The sequence below is a fragment of the Neovison vison genome, chromosome 7 (assembly GCF_020171115.1).
Source record: "Neovison vison isolate M4711 chromosome 7, ASM_NN_V1, whole genome shotgun sequence".
Classification (NCBI taxonomy): Eukaryota; Metazoa; Chordata; class Mammalia; order Carnivora; family Mustelidae; genus Neogale; species Neogale vison.
The window spans coordinates 44,446,775-44,465,269 of NC_058097.1; the positions used below are offsets into that span (position 1 = coordinate 44,446,775).

Sequence of the window (18,495 nt, forward strand, 5' to 3'; positions counted from 1 at the left end):
TCAGGGCGTGATCCTGGAGTCCCGGGATCGAGTCCCACATCAGGCTCCCAGCTCCATGGGGAGTCTGCTTCGCTCTCTGACCTTCTCCTCGCTCATTCTCTCTCTCACTGTCTCTCTCAAATAAATAAAATAAAATCTTAAAAAAAAAAAAAAAAAATTTTTAAATACCAGCTGTGGCTAGGGAACAAGGCCTGCTGGGGGCACCCTGCTCAGTCAGGACTCTGAATTGCAATGGACAGAAATCTAGTTCTAACTGGTCTAAGCCAGAAATAGAATTCATTGGTTCATATAACTGCAAATCCAGGGTATGACTTGCTTCAGGCATAGCTGGATCCAGGCACTCAAATGATGTCACCAGAATTCGGCCCCCTGACCACTCTGCTCCTCTAAGCCCTGCTGCTTTTCTGCACTATGAATGTCATTCTCTTCTCTTCTGCCACCAGCAAGCCATCTCCATGTCATGGGAAAATGAGAGTGGCAGCTCAGCTCTCCTGCATCTATATACGTTCTCCTCCACAGGGAAGGGACACTTGCTGCCAAATCTGTGGAGAGGACTCTCGTTGGCTCTGCTTGGATCACGTGTGCTTCACTGGGTCTGGGGGCAGGGCAGGACACTGAGCTTGACAGTTCCATTAGAGCCACCTGGAGGAGGCAGCCGGGGAGTTCTCCTGCCAAAATAGGGGAGCTAGGAGCAAAAACAATAGAGACTTCCAAAAGACCCAAGTAAGGATGACCTTTCCAGAAAGGGGGTGGTAGTCAGCTGGGCAGGCCCCCCAAAATGGGTCTCCCTTGGCCCTCCCTTGCCCCATCCCCCTTGTTCCTGGCCTTTGCCCAGACATGGGAACCCCACAGGCTGCCACTGCCAGGGGCTTTGAGTGTGAAGCCAGCTGAGCCTGGACGTCATCCAGACCAACAGATGCTGCACTGAGGGCCCTGGCCTCATGACGACCCTCTCACTGAGGAGGAATGAGATGACACAGAGGCTTTGTGGCACTTGAGGGGGGCAGACCTCAAACCCTGTGCCCCCGACCACAGGTGATCACCAGCCCCTCCTGCCTCCCAGTCCCCTCCCCGATCTCCTCACCTTTATGGCCACATGAGCACGAGCGCAAAATGTGAGGTGACAGCTCACACTGCCTCAGTTGTGTCATGACATCCAGGGAACTGCTGGATGGGATGACCACAGTCAAAGGCTAATAAGTAATGTTTATCACGATGGCTGTTATGTTGCAGATCTCTGTAACACGGTGTCACATAGTAGCTTTACCCTTTATGTGTATTCACGCGCTTGAACGTTACACAGTCCCATGATGAAGGCACTGTTAGTCTCATTTCCGGATGATGGAACGGGCTCTAGAGAGGTTAGGGGATTTGCTCGAAGCACCCTCGGGAGCCCACCTGTTCTCCGCCCCGACACAGCTGCCTCTGGGACGCTGCTGACTTCGGCTCCGACTGTCCTGCAGACCCATCGCTGATTTGGAAACTCATCTTTGTTCAGCACTTTGGTGCTGGTAGTTTTAATTCATAAAAGTGGAACACGGAGAATGAATTTTTTTTAAAAGCCAGCCTGTGTCACACGTACCGAGGGTCCTGAGATTTGGGTGAGGGCATACTGGATTGGGGTATAGTATTTTTGCTGTGGGTCCTATTCAGTAAGTGTGAAACCAGCTTAGTGCTGTGCCTGTCTTGTGCCTGTTTCTGTCCACTTCCGAGCCCCAACACCCACAAAACTCGCCTCTAGTCCTCTGCAGAGTGGGCAGGGGGCCTTGAGTCTTGGGGCCACAGGTCTGGGATATATCCCCTCGGCACCACTGTCTGCCAGCTGTGCATGGGGCTCTGCGGGCGCAGTAGTGAGTGAGGCAGCAGAGATGTTTGTGGGACCACACTCCTGGGGGTGAAGCAAGCAACATACACATTAGAAAATCATACAGTGTGGTAAGTGAGGACAAGGTAGAAAGTCAAGCAAGGAAGAGATAGGAAGTATGAGGGGTGGTTCAATTTTTAGGCAGAATGGTCAAGGGAGGTCTCACTGGGAAGGTAACAGTTGAGTAATAACCTGAGTTTGAGATGAGAGAAGGAGCCATGTGGAAATCTGGAACAAGAGCATTCCAGGCAGAGGGAACAGCCAGTGCAAAGGTCCTGAGGCAGGACCGTGTTTGGCACACTGGAAACCTGGTATGGATTCCTAATTTGGCCACTCACCAGCTGTGAATGTGGGCATCTGGCTTCACCTCTCAGAGTCTCAGTTTCCCCCTTGGGTGTCCCAGTCTCACAGTGATGTGGGCGCTGTGAGGTTACACATACAGGCAGTGCCAGGCCTGGCGCTCAAGAAGAGCTCAGTGACATTAGTTGGCAGGGGGTCTCCGTCTCCTGTCCCCTTGTCACATTCCTGGAAGCCCTGTGAATTTCAGCCCACCTTGAGGTTCACAGCCACAAGCCTTTTTTCTGCCCCCGTATCTATGCAGGCCACGCACAGATTCAGCCTTGAGCGTGACTCCTTGCCCAGCTACCCTACTGGGCACTGGGACCTGAGGACCTCCTCATTTGGAGTTGAAGGGAAGGCAGCAGCCAGTGAGGTTTGCCTTGCCTCTTCCTCGAGCCCTCCCTGTGGCAGAGGCAGGGTGGACAGTCACGCAGTCAGCAGTAATAGCAAATGCTCTCAGCACGTCTTCTTGCCGTCCACTGTCCTGAGTGTTGCGTATGCGTGGAGCCTTCAGATCCTCTCAAAAGTCTCATGATGTGGATCCCGTTGTTCCCATTTTGCAGATGAGGATGGGAGGTTGAGACCCAGGGAGGTAATCATTTGTTAGGGTCACCAGTGGCAGAGCCTGGATGTGGACTTAGGCTGCCCCCGGGCCTGACCCATGCTCTTTACCACTCAGCACTCTGCCTGTGGGGTCAAGTTTGAATTCTGTGCTCTGGGAACAGACAGCCCTGGATTCGGTCCAGCTCTGCCACTCACTGACCATGTGACCTTGGACAGATGGCTTTGCCTCTGGGCTTCGCCATTTCTTCGTCTGTAAATAGGCTTTATGCTGTTGGCTCCCCGTCTCTCGGAGCAGTGGAAGGTTCTCTCCCACCAGCATACGTGGCTGCAGGACAATGAGTGCCCTGGTTGTCGCCTTCCCCCAGGAGGTCCAAGGGCCATGCTGGGGAGTAAGGGTTGAGCTCACAGGCAGAGTTCTGTCCTTGTGTCCACATGCACAGATCTCAGGCTCCTGTAAACCAAGGTGTGGGGTCCAGAGTGAAGGGCTCAGGCTCTTTTCTAAGCCAGCAGGCCGGCCCACCCCAGATGGCCACCCCCAGCCGCCAAGCAGACAGTCTAAGTGGGCCCGCATCTCCCGGCAGATGGGATGTGAGCATTGGCAGCCCTGAGCTTCCCGCCGGGGCAGAACAGACTGGGAGCTGGGCTTTGGCGCCATGTACCTGAACATCAGGCCCCCTCCCAACCCAGACAGGACAAGCCACGGACCAAGGCTGCCCTTTCCTGAGCCCCTTGCTGGTCTCTCTCCCAGGACAGAGGGAACCCCGGTCAGCCAGGGACGGTCTAGCCTCCTGACCCAGGTTCTCCCTTAACCCAGCAAACATGAGTTTTTGACAGGCTTCAGTTTTGTTAAGGTTAGAGATTTGGATTTGTCTTTTCTTTCTGATTTAAAAAGTAACAGTGACTTGTTACTGTAAGTGTGAAAAGTAGAAAAAAGGGAGTAGAAAAAGTAGAAAAGGGAGAGTCTCTTCTATTAAGTGAAAAAAGCAAGGAGCAACAGTGACCTCATTTGTGTTCAGTAGGTAGCTCTGATTGTGTGTGTATATAGAAATAATCTCCGAAGCATATTGTTAAGTGGGGAGAAAAGCCAACTGTATCTTCCTGTTAAAGGTTAAATTTAAATTCTTAACTCTGCATATGGCTTTGTACAAACACATTTGACGTTGTGTGTATACATAATAATGGCTAACACGTATTGAGCACTCACTATATGCCAGACGCAATGCTGGCACTGCACATGGACTGTCCTCCCGAATCTTTACAACCCTTGGAGGTAGGTGCTGTTATGCCCATTTTATAGTTGAGGAAAAAGGCACAGAGAAGTTAAGCAACTGGCCCAGGGTCACAGCCGGGGAAAGGGTAGAGTCAGAGTTTGAATCCGGTCAGACAGACTCCTCAGTGACCTCCCAGGAAACCTTCCTGATGGGTATACCCACTGCCCAGCAGAGAAGGGACTGTGTCTGAGTCAGGAGTCAACATTGAACAACCTGTGCAAACCTCCCGGCTTACATGATCTCAAGACCTTACAGGTCTCTTGACCAGTGATCCTCCGTGAGATGATGACAGGTGTCATTGAGAGTGAGATCACGCAGGGCCTTGCAGGCTGGGCAGGGTGTATAGATTTTATTTGGAGAGAGATGAGAAGCCACTAGCCCGTTCTGTGCAGAGGAGGAGTGTGGTCTCACTCAAGCTGCTGCAGAAGAATGGGTGGTGGGGCGTGAGGGCCCAGGAGGGAGACCAGGAGGAGGGCTATTATCATAGGCCAGGTAGGTGATGATGGTGGACCGGACCAGGTGGAGGTTAGAGATGGCTGGCCACTCGTTGCATCCTGCCGGTGCCCTACTTTTATCGCCAGCAGAGAAGGAAAGGCTGGGAGCTTTTTTCAAGTCTTGGCTTATGGTCAAGTCTTCAGAGCCAGAATGTGACCGGAAGCCACCTGTGTCTAGCGTGGGAGAAAGAATGAGGTGCAGGACCAGCCTTCCCCTTGGGCCCAGCAGAGGGCGCTGCGGGCCAGTGTCAGCAGGATACAAAAAACTCTGATCCTGTTAGTGCATTCATTGAAACCCAAATCCCAGGGCTGCCCAGACCAGTAGTGCTTTGCCCTCGTTGTCATCATTGCTTTTCATGATCCTAGTTCAAGATCATGATAAGAAAGCCTTGTTTATTAATTACTGGGGCCAGAACTGGGAACTCCCAAACACGAGATCATTCCATTCCTTCCATGTATGCCTGTTGCCCAGCTCCTGTTTGGAAAGGGTAGGCTGTATGCTTAGAGGTGACGTCATGACACATTGTTTTTGCTGCCTGCTGTGTCCACATGTTGACTCAGGGCCAACATGTTTTTCCAGTCACCACTGATCCTCCTTAGTCTTTAAACCATAGCTTCAAGTGTGTTCTAAGTGCTTGTAGCAATTGCCTCAGGGAGGCTGTTTTTCCTGGTAGAACCCCCGTTGTGCTGTCTTAGGGGGGCTGGAGATGAAGGGCCTGGCCCTGCCCTTGGCGTCACCTGATGGCCAGCTCACGTTGTGGACAGAAGCCAGAGCTGGTGCAATGGGCACATGAAGCAGCCAGGGCTCTCAGGGCCAGCAGGCCGTAGATTGGTACAACCACTTGGAAAACTTCGGAAAATTAAAGATTAACATGCCCAGTGACTCAGCAGTTCCTCTTCTAGGTATGAACCCCCCAAAAAATGTGTTCTTAAGCAATACATGGTGCTTCTGTGTGTGCTTCTCACAGCACGTTCACAGTTGTCCAACACTGGAAGCAGTTTCTGGGCTCAGCAGTAGAATGGATCCGTCATGACAGAACGTCTGCTTCTCACGGCAGCATGGTCGAATCTCATATCCATAGTGTTGCGAGAAGTAAGCCAGATAGAAAAGAGTACAAACTGCATGAAGCTCAAAAACAGCAGAAATAAATTGTGGAGTTAGAAGTCAGGGTGGGGTTGCCTTTGGGGAGGAGGGGAAGGGGTTTGGGGGACCTGGAAATATTTATTTTTTTGATTTGTGGTGATTACCTAAGTGTTTACTCGGTGGTAATTCCTTTAGCTATGCTTACATATGTTGTGTACTTCTCTGTATGTGAGTTATACTTTACAGTAAAAAAAAAAAATTAAAAATCTTCAAAAAAAAAGGTCAGGAGTTTTGGAAAATTCAGGGGTCCGTTGGAATCCTGATTCTAGCTGAAGCTCTGGGGCATGTGGGTGGCTCAGTCGGTTTGGTTGAGCATCTGACTCTTGGTTTCAGCTTGGGTCATGATCTCTTGGTTGTGGGTTCGAGTCCTTTGTTGGGCTCTGTGCTCAGCAGGGAGTCTGCTGGAGATTCTCTCCTTCTGCCCCATCCCTTCAGTTTTCTTATCTATAAAATGGAGATGACAAAACTTCCCCTGAACAGACCTATACACTTAATAAGATAATTACTCTTGTACCTGGAATATACCAAAGTCAACTGTACCTTCACAAATGTGACTTTGTTATAAAGTCTGTCAGAAACTGCTTTGTCGGGCGCCTGGGTGGCTCAGTGGGTTAAGCCGCTGCCTTCGGCTCAGGTCATGATCTCAGGGTCCTGGGACCGAGTCCCGCATCGGGCTCTCTGCTCAGCAGGGAGCCTGCTTCCTCCTCTCTCTCTCTGCCTGCCTCTCTGCCTACTTGTAATCTCTCTCTGTCAAATAAATAAATAAAATCTTAAAAAAAAAAAAAAAAAGAAACTGCTTTGTCTGTAAACCTGAAAACCTAACTAACCGTAGCTAAAACAAATAGAGCGATGCTTTAATTTTCTAATGAGAACTCTGGAGGTAGGCATCTGGAGAGATTGACTTCTCTGTGGTTTTCTTGTCTCTTTCCTCATGATCACAGCATACCTGCCACAGCTCCAAACATCTTATCCTCACACCAGCGTCCTTAACAAGAAGAAATGGGCAGGTGGAAAGGCTTTCCTTTAACTAAGGGAGGCATATGTGTCCAGAAGTCCTTCGCAAGCTGAGCTCCCCACACATTTCATTACCTGGGGCTAGTCATGTGGCCAGCTGTAGGAAAAATGTAGAAAGCATCATCTGGGAAAGGGGAATGAAATGGCCATGATTGGCTTGACTCAAGGTTTTTGATCCTGGCTACACATCAGAATCACCTGAGTGACACTGAAAAGATTATGTGTGTGTGTGTGGTCGTAAATATACACCTATGTAAATCTGAGAACATACATGCACACATACACATATCCTGGAGCCCCAACAAAGAGCAGCTGTGTTATGACAGTGATACGTTTACACATATTATAAGGAAGGCGGAGTGTTCATTGAGTGCTCACCTTATGGAGCCTTTTTATTCATTATACACTTAAATGACATCTCCCCATTTAAATGCAAGTTGGGTGTGGGGGAAGGTGTCATTGTTTCGTTCACTGCATCCCAAACAGGGCTGTACTTCAAGGGCACTCAGTTGGTATTTGTTGAACAGACAAAGATGTGCTCCATCCATTGTCTCAAAAATCTCATCAGCTTAGTCCTCCTGGCACCCTTCGGGGCTGGGATGCCGTCACTGTATTCATTTCGTCACTCACAAAAAGAGAAGCTGAGGCCCAGAGATTTGAAGGCACCTGTTCAAGATCTCATAGGGAGGAGGCAGCAAGTTCAAGTCCTGAGCCAGGGCTGGCCCTGGGGCCCAAGCTTCGGACCATCACACACGTTGCTCTGAGAACAGCACTCTCTTCCCTTCTTGGGTCCGGAGAGCCTCCTAACCTTCCCTTCTCTCCCTCAAACAGCTCATCACCCTGCGGGGCTCTATCCTGGAGGACGCCACCCCCACCGCCATGAAGCACGGGACAGGGCGGGGCCTCCCCCTAAAGGACGCCCTGGAGTATGTCATCCCTGAGCTCAACATCCACTGCCTACGACTGGCTCTCAACACTCCGAAGGTGACTGAGCAGCTGCTGAAGCTCGACGAGCAAGGGGTGAGCTGGGGGCCAGCGTGGGGGGCCACTGCAACCCCATCCTGGTACCTCTTTCTGTCCTTGTCTTTTTTTTTTTTTTCTTTTTCAGAATAGCAGCCCACCTAAGCTAGTTTAAGGAAAAGGGGGGATCTATTATCAAATTCCAAGGGTGCCAAGAGCAGGGATGTGATGGAGGAGAAAAATGGTCTGGGGAGGAGACAGCCATTTGGGGATGTGCCTGTGTATGTGTGTGTGTGTGTTCCCTCCCCCCCTTCCCCCCGTCTGCACACAGGCTCCCTCTGCTTCTCTGTCCTCCCACAGCCCCCAGAGTGTCTGTGAGAATGACAGCTATCTGCAGACCCCAGCTAGGTCACTCTCAGTCCCAGGAGAGCATCTGACTTGCCCACACTTAGGTCAGGTGTCCATCCAGATTCTAGTCACCAGTGACCAGGGGAATGAGCGAGACACAGAACAAAAGTGGTGATTGGAGGCCCACCTCCTAAAAGCAGCGTTGACTGTACTGAGCCCAGAACTCTCAAGAATTTCCTTCTGTAGACATCTTGGCCAGTTTCAGGCCACCTTCTATAGGGACAGCTAGCCAAGGCCACTGTCCCTTACTCTTGAAAGAATGGCATGGCACTGTGTCGAGAGAACAGGAGCCAGCCACACGGGCACCCTGTCGTGCCTCTCTGGAATAGGAAGGAGAGAGGGGGACAATGGGGATGTGCCCTCCCCACATGCTTTCTCCTTCCTCTCTGGCTGCGCCACTGCTTGACGGCTGTGGAACCCCAGCAGCCCCCTGGGCACTGTGCCTGAGGAAGCCCCTCTGCTCCGTCCCCCTGATGTCCCTGCCGGGCCTGCCTCACAGAGCTGCTCTCGCCTCTACAGCTGTGCCGGAAGCACAAAGTGGGCATCCTCTACTGCAAGGCTGGCCAGAGCTCGGAGGAGGAGATGTACAACAACGAGGATGCCGGCCCCGCCTTCGAGGAGTTCCTTTCCCTGATCGGGGAGAAGGTCTGCCTGAAGGGCTTCACCAAGTACGCCGCCCAGCTTGATGTCAAGAGTAAGTGGCGCAGTGGCCTCGCGTGGCGGGAGGGGAGCGGCAGTTAAATCATAGGGGGCCACCAGCGCACCCCCACCCCGGGGGCAAAAGTCACAGGGCCTGGTGGTCCCTGGACAGGGATGCAGGACAGTGGGAGCTCTCAGCCTCCGCTGACGGGGACATGAATGGTGCGACCCCTTGGGAGAACAGGAGGGTGTCGTCTAGTGAAGTTGGCAGACGCACCTGCTCTGGGAGTTAGCAGTCACACTCCGGAAGCGTCCTGTGCAAACTCACGCACACGTGCGCTGGGAGCTGTCCCGAGGCTTCGTGACTGCCAGTGCCTGACAGTGCCCAGCACGCATGCGCAGAATCGTGGCGTTGCATGCACAGTGCTGTGTGACAGTGACAGCGATGACAAGAGCCTCAGGCAACCAGTCCTCTCCCCAAGGAGCCGTGACATGAGTTCAGTTTGCTCTTCCACCCCCCCCAAACTGCCACAGAACACGTACATCCTCTTCACCGCATGTACACATATTACATGCGTATATGCACACATATGTACGGAAATGCTAGAATGAATATGCCGGATCTCACACCTGCTTTAAGCAGACGGCCACCGATGCTCCGTGAGCCTTCTGGTTTTCCGGTCATATCCACCCTCTCCCTGGAGGCAATCGCTACCCTGAATATGGCCGTGTCCGTCACTACCTTGCTTTTCTTTAGTTTTACTGTGTGAGAACAACCCCCTCAGGCCGTACACTGTTCAGTGTGCTTTAAAAATACCGGTTGTGTAGAAGCCATCGCTCAGTGCCCACTCCTGTGAGGCCACTGTCCGTGCTTACTGTCAAGCAAGCAGCCCTTGAGCGTTGAGACTGTGGGCCTCTTGCTCTTTCCTTCAGGACACTTGTTATCCCCGCTCTCGGACAGATGCCTGCTCCTGAGGCTCAGCATCCTGCCCAGAATGGCAGGCATCATGTTGCTGTCAGGATCGGGGGCCAGCTGCCGCCACATGGTTTCTATGGGAAGGGGATTTTCTCAGAGGACCCCAGGGAGCACAGTGCTCCTACCCAGTGGTCCCAGCTTACTGGATAGGGATGCCCCCAGCTTGCAGTCACCCTAAGGTTACTTGGCTCCAGGCCTGGCTCTGGCACCAGCCAGCGGTGGCTTCAGTGCCCTCGCCTGTCCCAGCTTCTCCCCAGAATGTAAGGGACTCTGCAGGCTGTTCTGCCACTGTCTCTGCAGCCTCTTCGGTTGAATAAAGCTTGGTGGCCTTGAATGCCCAGAAGTGCCAATGAGTGGGCTTCCTTAGGTGAACGGGACACCCTGGAGTTCCCTGCAGTGTGGTTCGTGGGTTTGCTTCTGCGTTCGACAGAAACCTCCCAGCCTTCCTTACTGGATAGGAAGGAGCCTTCAAGATGAGAGGAGTATGCACGGGGATCCTGATCTTGGGTCCGGGTGGGGAAGGCCCAGAGAACATGGCCTGCGGCCTGAGAGGGGTGAGGCGGAATAAAGGAGGCAGAGAGGGAGCAAGAAAAGCATTCCAGGAGAAAGGAGCACACATGCAGAAGCTCTGAGGTTTAAAGGCAATTGTCCAGCGAATTAATGTAGAGGATGGAGTGAAGAAGGCAGGCGGAACTCACCCTGTAGGACTTAGGGCTCAAGTTTAGGGATTTGGGTCTGTTTCCTGTGAGGAATGTGAAACCCTCAAGAGCAGCGCTGAGTACTACTAAGAAAAGACCATAGTGTCAGACAGTGTGAGTTCCAGTCGACTCCACTGCACCTTGCAAGTCCCTCCCTCCCTGCACCTCAGTTTGCCCCTCAGAAACATGGAGCCAGTAATCAGCTGTGCTCCCTAGTCACAGTCCCCTCTCATTGGGGGCAATCAGTTTCCTGACTCTCAAGATTATCATTCATGGTCTTGCTACCTGTATATGTGTCTCTAGCTATAATTTGTTTGGCATGGTTTTGAACATAATGTGAACGGAATCCTTTAGGATGTGCTGCTTTTGTGTCTGGCATCTTTGATTCGACACTACATATGTGAGATTCACCCCTGTGGTGACGACGGCTACCTTCAAGGCTCTGTGTTTCCCCACTGCGTCAGTATGCCAGTCTGTTCATTCGTCTTTTTTTTTTTTTTTTAAGATTTTATTTATTTAACAGAGAGAGAGATCACAAGTGGGCAGAGAGAGAGGGGGAGGCCGTCTCCCAGCTGAGCAGAGAGCCCAATGTGGGGCTCGATCCCAGGACTCTGAGATCATGACCCGAGCCAAAGGCAGAGGCTTAACCCACTGAGCCACCCAGGCGCCCCTATTCATCTTTTTGACCAACGTTTGAAGGCGCTTATTACCCATATCCCAGGGCACGTGAATGCGATTTCTCTCGGTTATGAATCCAACAGACAAAGTGCTGGGTCATCAATTAAGCTGATCTTCAGGCTTAATTACTGGATATTACTAAGAAGTTTTCCAAAGTGTTTGTACCATTTTGCACACCTGACCAGCCACAGAGAGTGATTCAGTGGCTCTCCGTCTCCACCAGCCCTTACTACGGTCAGACTTTGAAATTTTTACCAGTGTGCCGGGTGTGTAACAGAAGGTTTCCTTTTTACCTAAATTTATTGAATTTTAAAGAGTGGAGTTAAGTGCAAACATCAAGCTGAAAACTAACGCAGATGGCCTGTGGGACGTGGCACAAACCCAGAGGTTTGGGAAACGTGGTGCTAACTGGTGTTTCTGTTGCAGCTGACTCCACGGGCACCCACTCCCTCTACACGACATACCAGGACTACGAGATCATGTTCCACGTCTCCACCCTGCTCCCTTACACCCCCAACAACAGGCAGCAGGTCAGTGGGGCCCAGGGAAGGAGCCCCCACATGATTTTCAGTGGATACACAGCTGAACCCCAAGTCACTCTCCCTCTCTGGGGCTGGAAGCTGGCTGCCTGGCGGGCATTGGCTCTCCTGCCCCTCTGGGGGCCCATGGCCTTGGAGACCCTCTACACCATGGTCATGTCACTTGGGGGTTGGAGGCTAGACCAGGTATCATTTGATACCAGTGTTTTTCTAGCTGTTCCTAGGCCACCTTGCTTGCATCTAGAAACCCAACTCAGCAGTCTCTTACATCATCAGGGGTGCTGTGAAAAACAAGATTGTATCAGTCAACATTATTTTGACCAGAAGTAACAGAAATGCAAACCAAACAGCCGTAAGCAAAAAATGAGTCTAACTGGGTGGTGTAACTCCCAAGTGCCAGGATAGGGTTGGCTTTAGGTATGGCTGGATCCAGGGGCTCAGACAATAGGAATCCTTTTCATTTCTCACCTCTGCTTTTCTTCATTGTGGCCTTATTCACGGGTCTTCCCAAGTCATGGCGAAGATGCCCCCTTAAAAGCCCTCTGCTTGCATCCCACCAGCAGACCCACTCTGGTGGGGAGAGGGCTATGCCTCCCTGGTGTCCCAGAAACGTTTCAGGCCTGACTGTTGTTGACCATTCACTTGCCAGTCCCTGGGCCTGGGGCAGGGATGGAACAGGCCGACTGGCCAAGCCTGAAGCACGTGCCCACCCCTTGGGAGGGTGAATGGGGTCAGCTCAACGTGAAATGTTGATAGGGATCAGGGAGGGGCTTTCCCAAAGGGCATGGACATGGCTTCTAGAAAAAGAAGATACTAGGTGGGCAAGAGCAGCAAACACCTGCTTCATGAGGCTCCTCTCCTGGACATGCCATGCAGACTCTGTCCTGAGACGACAACAACTAGTTTCTAAAAAACAGAAGCCCCACAGACTTGTGATTTAGGAAATGCCTGTTTTTTCCATTGGTACAGATGACACTGTAGATTTTACAGAGCAAAGATGGTCAGAGGGGAGTGATCCCATAAGGTTAACTTGTAGCATTCTTTCGGAGCATTGGTCTCAGAGTTAGCCCTGAGTTTGAATTCTTTCTTCCCCTCTTCTTAGCTGTGTGATCCTCTCTCTCTGACCTCGGACTCCTTCCCTATAAAATGGGCAGAATAACGGCACCCATGTCTTGGGAAGGGTCCCTGCACGAGGCAGGGCCCAACACCCAGGAGGGGCACAGGAAGCAGTCCCTCATGCTGGTTATTTGGTAGGTGGGGAAAGCTTGGGTTGCAGAGTCAAACAGAAGTGGATTCAAATCTAGACTCTTTGTCCCTATGACTGTGTGACCGAGGCAAGTCATTTAACCACTGGGAGCCTCAGTGTTCCCATCAGTAAAGGGGTAGGATGAGTTCATGCCTCACAGGGTTGTTGGGGTAAGAGGAACTGGCCACTTGAAGACGCCTCGCCTGGGGCTGGCCCCAGCAGACAGATACTTGACCTAGCAATGTCACCGGTTGAAAGCACACATAAAGAAACGTTTGGTAGTGTGAGTCAGGCTGCTCAGTGTAAATGTCTGGATTCTACATTCTGGGCCACTTTGTGTCGAGCTACACAGGATGCCCATCTGTGGACCTCACGTTCCCAGTGTGGATCCCTGACCATGAGAGTCATACAGAGGCTTAACTAGTGTAAATAGGAACATTGTGATGTCAGCAAATAGTAAAACACCGTGACCACATCATTGCCTGCAAAGGCTAACAGTTTGTTGGTCAGAGACAATGAGAAACAGAGGCAAGAGGACTGGGTTCCCATGGGTCAGTCCGAAGCCACTGCTGCCTCAACCATCCCAACCCAAGTGTCCAGGGAAGAGGCAGCAGCAGCCTGGAATCAGGCCGGCAGGCAGTGTCCGATCTGCCACCGGGAGCCATGAGCCAGGCTGTGAGCAAGTGAGCATCTGCCAGGCTCTTCCAACTGCCAGGAGATATTCTTGAGCACCGGGTGTGCCAGCACTGCTCTGAGCACTAAGCACACAGTAGCGGGCCACAAACGAAACAGACCACTGTTAGTGGGAGGGAGTAGATGAGAAGCGAAAGGAAGAGGGAAAAGCCACCGTGTGCTCAGTGTCAGGAACTGTTGAGTGGGGCAGCGGGAGAGTAGAGTTGGGGGTTGCCGTGCGGATCCCGCAGCCAAGGGAAGGCCTCCGTGGGAGGGAGGTATTTCAGCAAAGACCTGAAAGAGGGAGCCCCTGGGGTCTCTACAGGAGGAATGTTCCAGGCAGAGGGAACAGCCAAGGCAGAGGCCTTGAGGAAGAAGTGTTTCTGGCACATTTGAGGAGCTGCAGGAGGCCAGCATGGTGGAAACAGTGAACGAGGGGGAGCGTGGGAGGAGATTTCAAAGAGATGGGGGGGCAGGTGGCGTGGGGCCCCCTGGGCCATGTAGGGACTTTTTTACATTGAGTGAGGCCGAGCCACCTGAGTGCTACGAGCAGGAGAAACATGATCCAGCCTGGGTCCATGGTTCCCACTGGCTGCCTATGGGGACCAGACCGGGGAGGAGTGAGAGCAGGAGGTGCCAGGGAGGCCCACAAGCCAACCTGTGCCACCCTCCTCTCCCCCATTTCCATTTACCAGCTACTGAGGAAGAGGCACATAGGAAACGACATCGTGACGATCATCTTCCAGGAGCCCGGGGCGCTGCCCTTCACCCCCAAGAACATCCGCTCACACTTCCAGCACGTCTTCATCATCGTCCGAGTCCACAACCCCTGCACTGATAACGTCTGTTACAGGTACGCACCCCTGCAAAGGCTCCCCCCAACCCTACACACTCAGGAAGTTGCAGCAGCTGATCTCCAGCCTCTAGGCAGTCCCCTGGCCGGTGCTAGTGCCACTATGTGTGCCTCAAGGGAACTCTGTCCTTATGTCCCTGCACTTCTAGAGAGCCATCCTCAGGCAGAAAGGAGCATGGCATCCCAGTTCTCATCAGTGATTCGTATTTGCCTGGCATCTTTTGGTCGCAAGTGACAAGAACCCCTCCTCAAGCTGGTTTAAGACAGAAAGGCCTTTGTCTGTGTCAGCTCTCCCAAATGACAGGTTTGAGCATAGCTCGATTTGCTCCACTTTCCTGTACGTTGCTTCATTTGCTTGCAGCTCTAAGCTTAACCTCCTTCCAGCTGCAAATCCAGCAAAAGGAGGGCTTTGCTTTCCTGGGAGGAGAAGCTCCAGAACTGAGGCTTGCTGACCTGGGTTGGGGGTGAGGAGAGCCCATCATGGAGCGAGCGGTGGCGAAGCACAGGAGTGATAGCTAGAAGGAGGCTCAGAAGATGGAAGGGTGGGGCAGGGCAGACACACGCATGGACATACACACACACACCACTCTGGACACAGAGCTGAGGTTTCAGTTCACAGAACAACAGGCAGCACGGGCCTCAGACCCATTCAGCATCCTCCCCGAGGGCCTGGTCTCACCCAGGGGAGTGGCCAGCAGCCAGAGGCCAAGTGGAAAGTTCTCTGGGTGTGGGATGAGGATAGAGCTATAGTCCTTGGAAACCAGCTGACCGATGACGTAGGCCCAGGCCAAGGGCAGCCCGTGTTCCTGGAGCAGCACCACAGACTCTGGGGAGTGGGCTAGGGAACACCCTTCTCCATTTTTTTGGAAATGGTTTGAAATGCAGAAGATATAAAAAGTAAAATAAAAAAGTTTAAAAAAAAAACAAAAAAGTCACAGTCTCCTCCCACCCTGCCCCGCTCTCCCCACCCAGTCACCCTGCTAACAGTTTCTTGTGCAACTGGATGTCTCGTATATATGCGGGCAACTACTTCTAAGTATTGCTTTTCCCTGTGTTAATATACACGGAGCGTGTCACACACGCTTACCGACCCTCAAGATCTCTGCAAACCAGTACCTAAAGTGCTTTTTTACTCCTCATGACCATGTAACCTGCTCTTGTGTGGGTGCACAAGACTTCCCCCAGCTCTAGACTTTGGGCTTTTTTCCCATCACCCACGGTTCCACTCCATCCTGCAGTGATAATCTTACGTATGCTGTCATTGCACATGCGTCCAAGTACACAGCTGGGAAAATTCGTAAAAATGGGGTTGCTGGGTCCAAGGGTATGTGCACAGGTGCCCTGGTGGTCCTGACAGAATCGCCAGAATCTGCCTTTTTCCTCTGTCAGTGAGGTGAAGGAGAGGAGGGAGGGGGGTTCCGCCATGGGGCGGCATGTGCGGCTGCTTGTTCCTGGGACAGGGAGCAGCAGCCACCAATGCCCCCGCCTCCGGGCTGGCTGAGCCCGGACTCACCCGTGTGCCCTCCCATGTACCTCAGGAGCTGGAAGGTAGTCCTGATGAGGGAAGGTGGACCTGTTGACGCACGCACACACACCCGGAGGAGAAGGCCGCCTTCTCCCCGGATTTGGGGCTGGGGCCGGGCTTGAACTGCGGGAGTGGGGATGGGTTCCCCCTCTTCCCAGCTCCGGCCTGGGCTGTCACAGCAACCCACGGCCGATCCCCCACCTGTCCAGGCCAGCCTTTCCATGGCCTCCAAGACATTGGCTTTTTTCTGATCCACAGACCCTGGTTTTTTGGTTTGGGGTTTTTTTGTTTGTTTTTTTAAGACTAATTTATTTGAGAGAGACCATGACCAAGCAAACACCCACGCGAGCAGGGGGAAGGGCAGAGGAAGAGTGAAACAGGCTCCCTGCTAAGTGCAGAGTCCATTGCCAGGCTGAGATCGTGACCTGAGCCGAAATCAAGACTGCACCACCCAGGCGCCCCAAACACTTCCTGTTTTTTACAGTTTAAAGTATTTATATTATGCAATATTTTAAAACGTTCTGAAAAGCACAGAAAATAATATAACAGACACCCTTGTGCCCACCACCAGATTTAACAGATGTTAACATTTTGCCATATTTGCTTCAGTTCTCTTTATTTTTAAAGAAAGAAAATGTTAAAGACACAACCAAAGCTGCCCCCACTCCTTCCCTCCTTCTCCACGGGCAGCTGGACCCTGGACAGACCACACCCTTGTCCCCTCCCCCCTGAAACCCACCGTGTCCCCAAACACATTTCCATCCCAGCACCCATCATGCTGTAAAAACGACTCCTTGGGGGCACCTGGGTGGCTCAGTGGGTTAAACCTCTGCCTTCAGCTAAGGTCGTGCGTGATCTCAGGGTCCTGGGATGAAGTCCTGCATCGGGCTCTCTGCTCAGCAGGGAGCCTGCTTACCCCACTATCTCTCTGCCTGCCTCCCTGCCTACTTGTGATCTTTGTCAAATAAATATATAAAATCTTTAAAAACAAACAAACAAAAAACGACTCCTTGGCATGGCCCTGGCCTCTATTAAAGGTAACCCCTGTCACGTCCCCCTCCATGTATCCGTCATGGCATGGGGCCTGCCATCTAGTGGGCCCTAAAGAGATTTTTGCTGGCCAGATAGATTCCTGGCCCAGCGGTCATAGGCCCTGAGGAAATGATTGTTGAAGGAATAACTGTGAGTATTCTGGAACTACTTCCTGGGCTCCAGTGACCTGGTTGTGTAGTGAGGTGCCATCCTTTCCAACTCCCAAATGTGCCATTTCTGAGGGGCACGCTGGTGTCCTGCAGCCTGGGAACTGTGAAAACCCAGTCCCACCTGCTGGGATGTAAGGGACCAATTGTTCTGCTTGTCCAGAAACCTTCAGCAGCTTGTAATTTCACGATTCTTCAAATATGAGTCAGGGGGTGCCTGGGTGGCTCAGTGGGTTAGGCTGCTACCTTCGGTTCAGGTCATGATCTCCGGGTCCCGGGATCGAGTCCCACATCGGTCTCTCTGCTCAGCGGGGAGACTGCTTCCCTTCTTCTCTCTCTGCCTGCCTCTCTGCCTGCCTCTCTGCCTACTTGTGATCTCTCTCTGTCGAATAAATAAATAAAATCTTTAAAAAAAAAAAAAAAAAAAAAAAACAGTGAATCAGGACTGTGGGAAGCACCAGAGTCTGTCTGGCCAAGCAGCCAGGTGCTGACTGGAGAAGTTGCAAAGCTGTTCATATCTATAAAGTCCAGTGTGGACGCACCTTGAATTAGAAAGATTTGCTGAGGCATTCTATCCCTCCCCAGGCTGTAGGCGAGGCCTCACCCACACAGTTTTGCACAGAAGAAAACGCACCTGGTTTGTGTGGCCTTCGAAGAACCTTACTCCTGGAAAATGCCTTTTTCTGTCAGACCTACAGAAAATCTCCTGTGCATTGGTAGAAATCTGTTCCTCCTTGGCCTGTTCAAGTTTAAGTTGCTGGGTTTGGAGTTTTTCATTAAGATTTTATTTATTTGAGGGGCGCCTGGGTGGCTTAGTGAGTTAAGCCGCTGCCTTCGGCTCAGGTCATGATCTCAGGGTCCTGGGATCGAGTCCGGCATCGGGCTCTCTGCTCAGCAGGGAGCCTGCTTCCTCCTCTCTCTCTCTCTCTCTCTCTGCCTGCCTCTCTGCCTACTTGTGATTTCTCTCTGTCAAATAAATAAATAAATAATCTTTAAAAAAAAAAAAGATTTTATTTATTTGAGAAAGCGCAAAAGCAGGGGGAGCCATAGAGGGAGAAAGAGAAGCAGGTTTCCTGCTGAGCAGAGAACCAGATGCGGGGCTCGGTCCCACGACCCTGAGATCATGACCTGAGCCAAAGGCAGATGCTTAACTGACTGAGCCACCCAGGCGCCCCTAAGTTGTTTTAATCAGTAGTGAACACCTGTGCTGGTGCTGGGCCTTAGCTAAGCTCCAGGTGGCACCTGTGACATGGCACTCCTGAACTGGGGGAGGGTCACTGTACCGTGGACAGTGGAGGTGGTGATCAAGGGATCTGGCCTGACCAGCCTGGGATGTGCAGGAGCTCGCTCAGTGGTCTCCTGCCCGTGCTCTGGTCCCTTCCAGTCCTTTCTTCATGGGACAGCCACAGTGA

General features: G+C 52.0%; 1 protein-coding gene across 4 annotated transcripts in view; it reads left to right on the top strand.

Moving 5' to 3' along the window:
* Window positions 1–18,495, top strand: part of SIPA1L3 (signal induced proliferation associated 1 like 3) — a 237,337-nt gene that overhangs the window by 141,392 nt on the left and 77,450 nt on the right. For all 4 annotated transcript variants that reach the window (XM_044256522.1, XM_044256523.1, XM_044256525.1 and 1 more), the window contains 4 exons: window positions 7,522–7,710; window positions 8,578–8,752; window positions 11,476–11,579; window positions 14,202–14,359. In XM_044256522.1, the coding sequence (XP_044112457.1) occupies window positions 7,522–7,710; window positions 8,578–8,752; window positions 11,476–11,579; window positions 14,202–14,359 (626 nt within the window). The remainder of the gene's footprint in view (window positions 1–7,521; window positions 7,711–8,577; window positions 8,753–11,475; window positions 11,580–14,201; window positions 14,360–18,495) is intronic.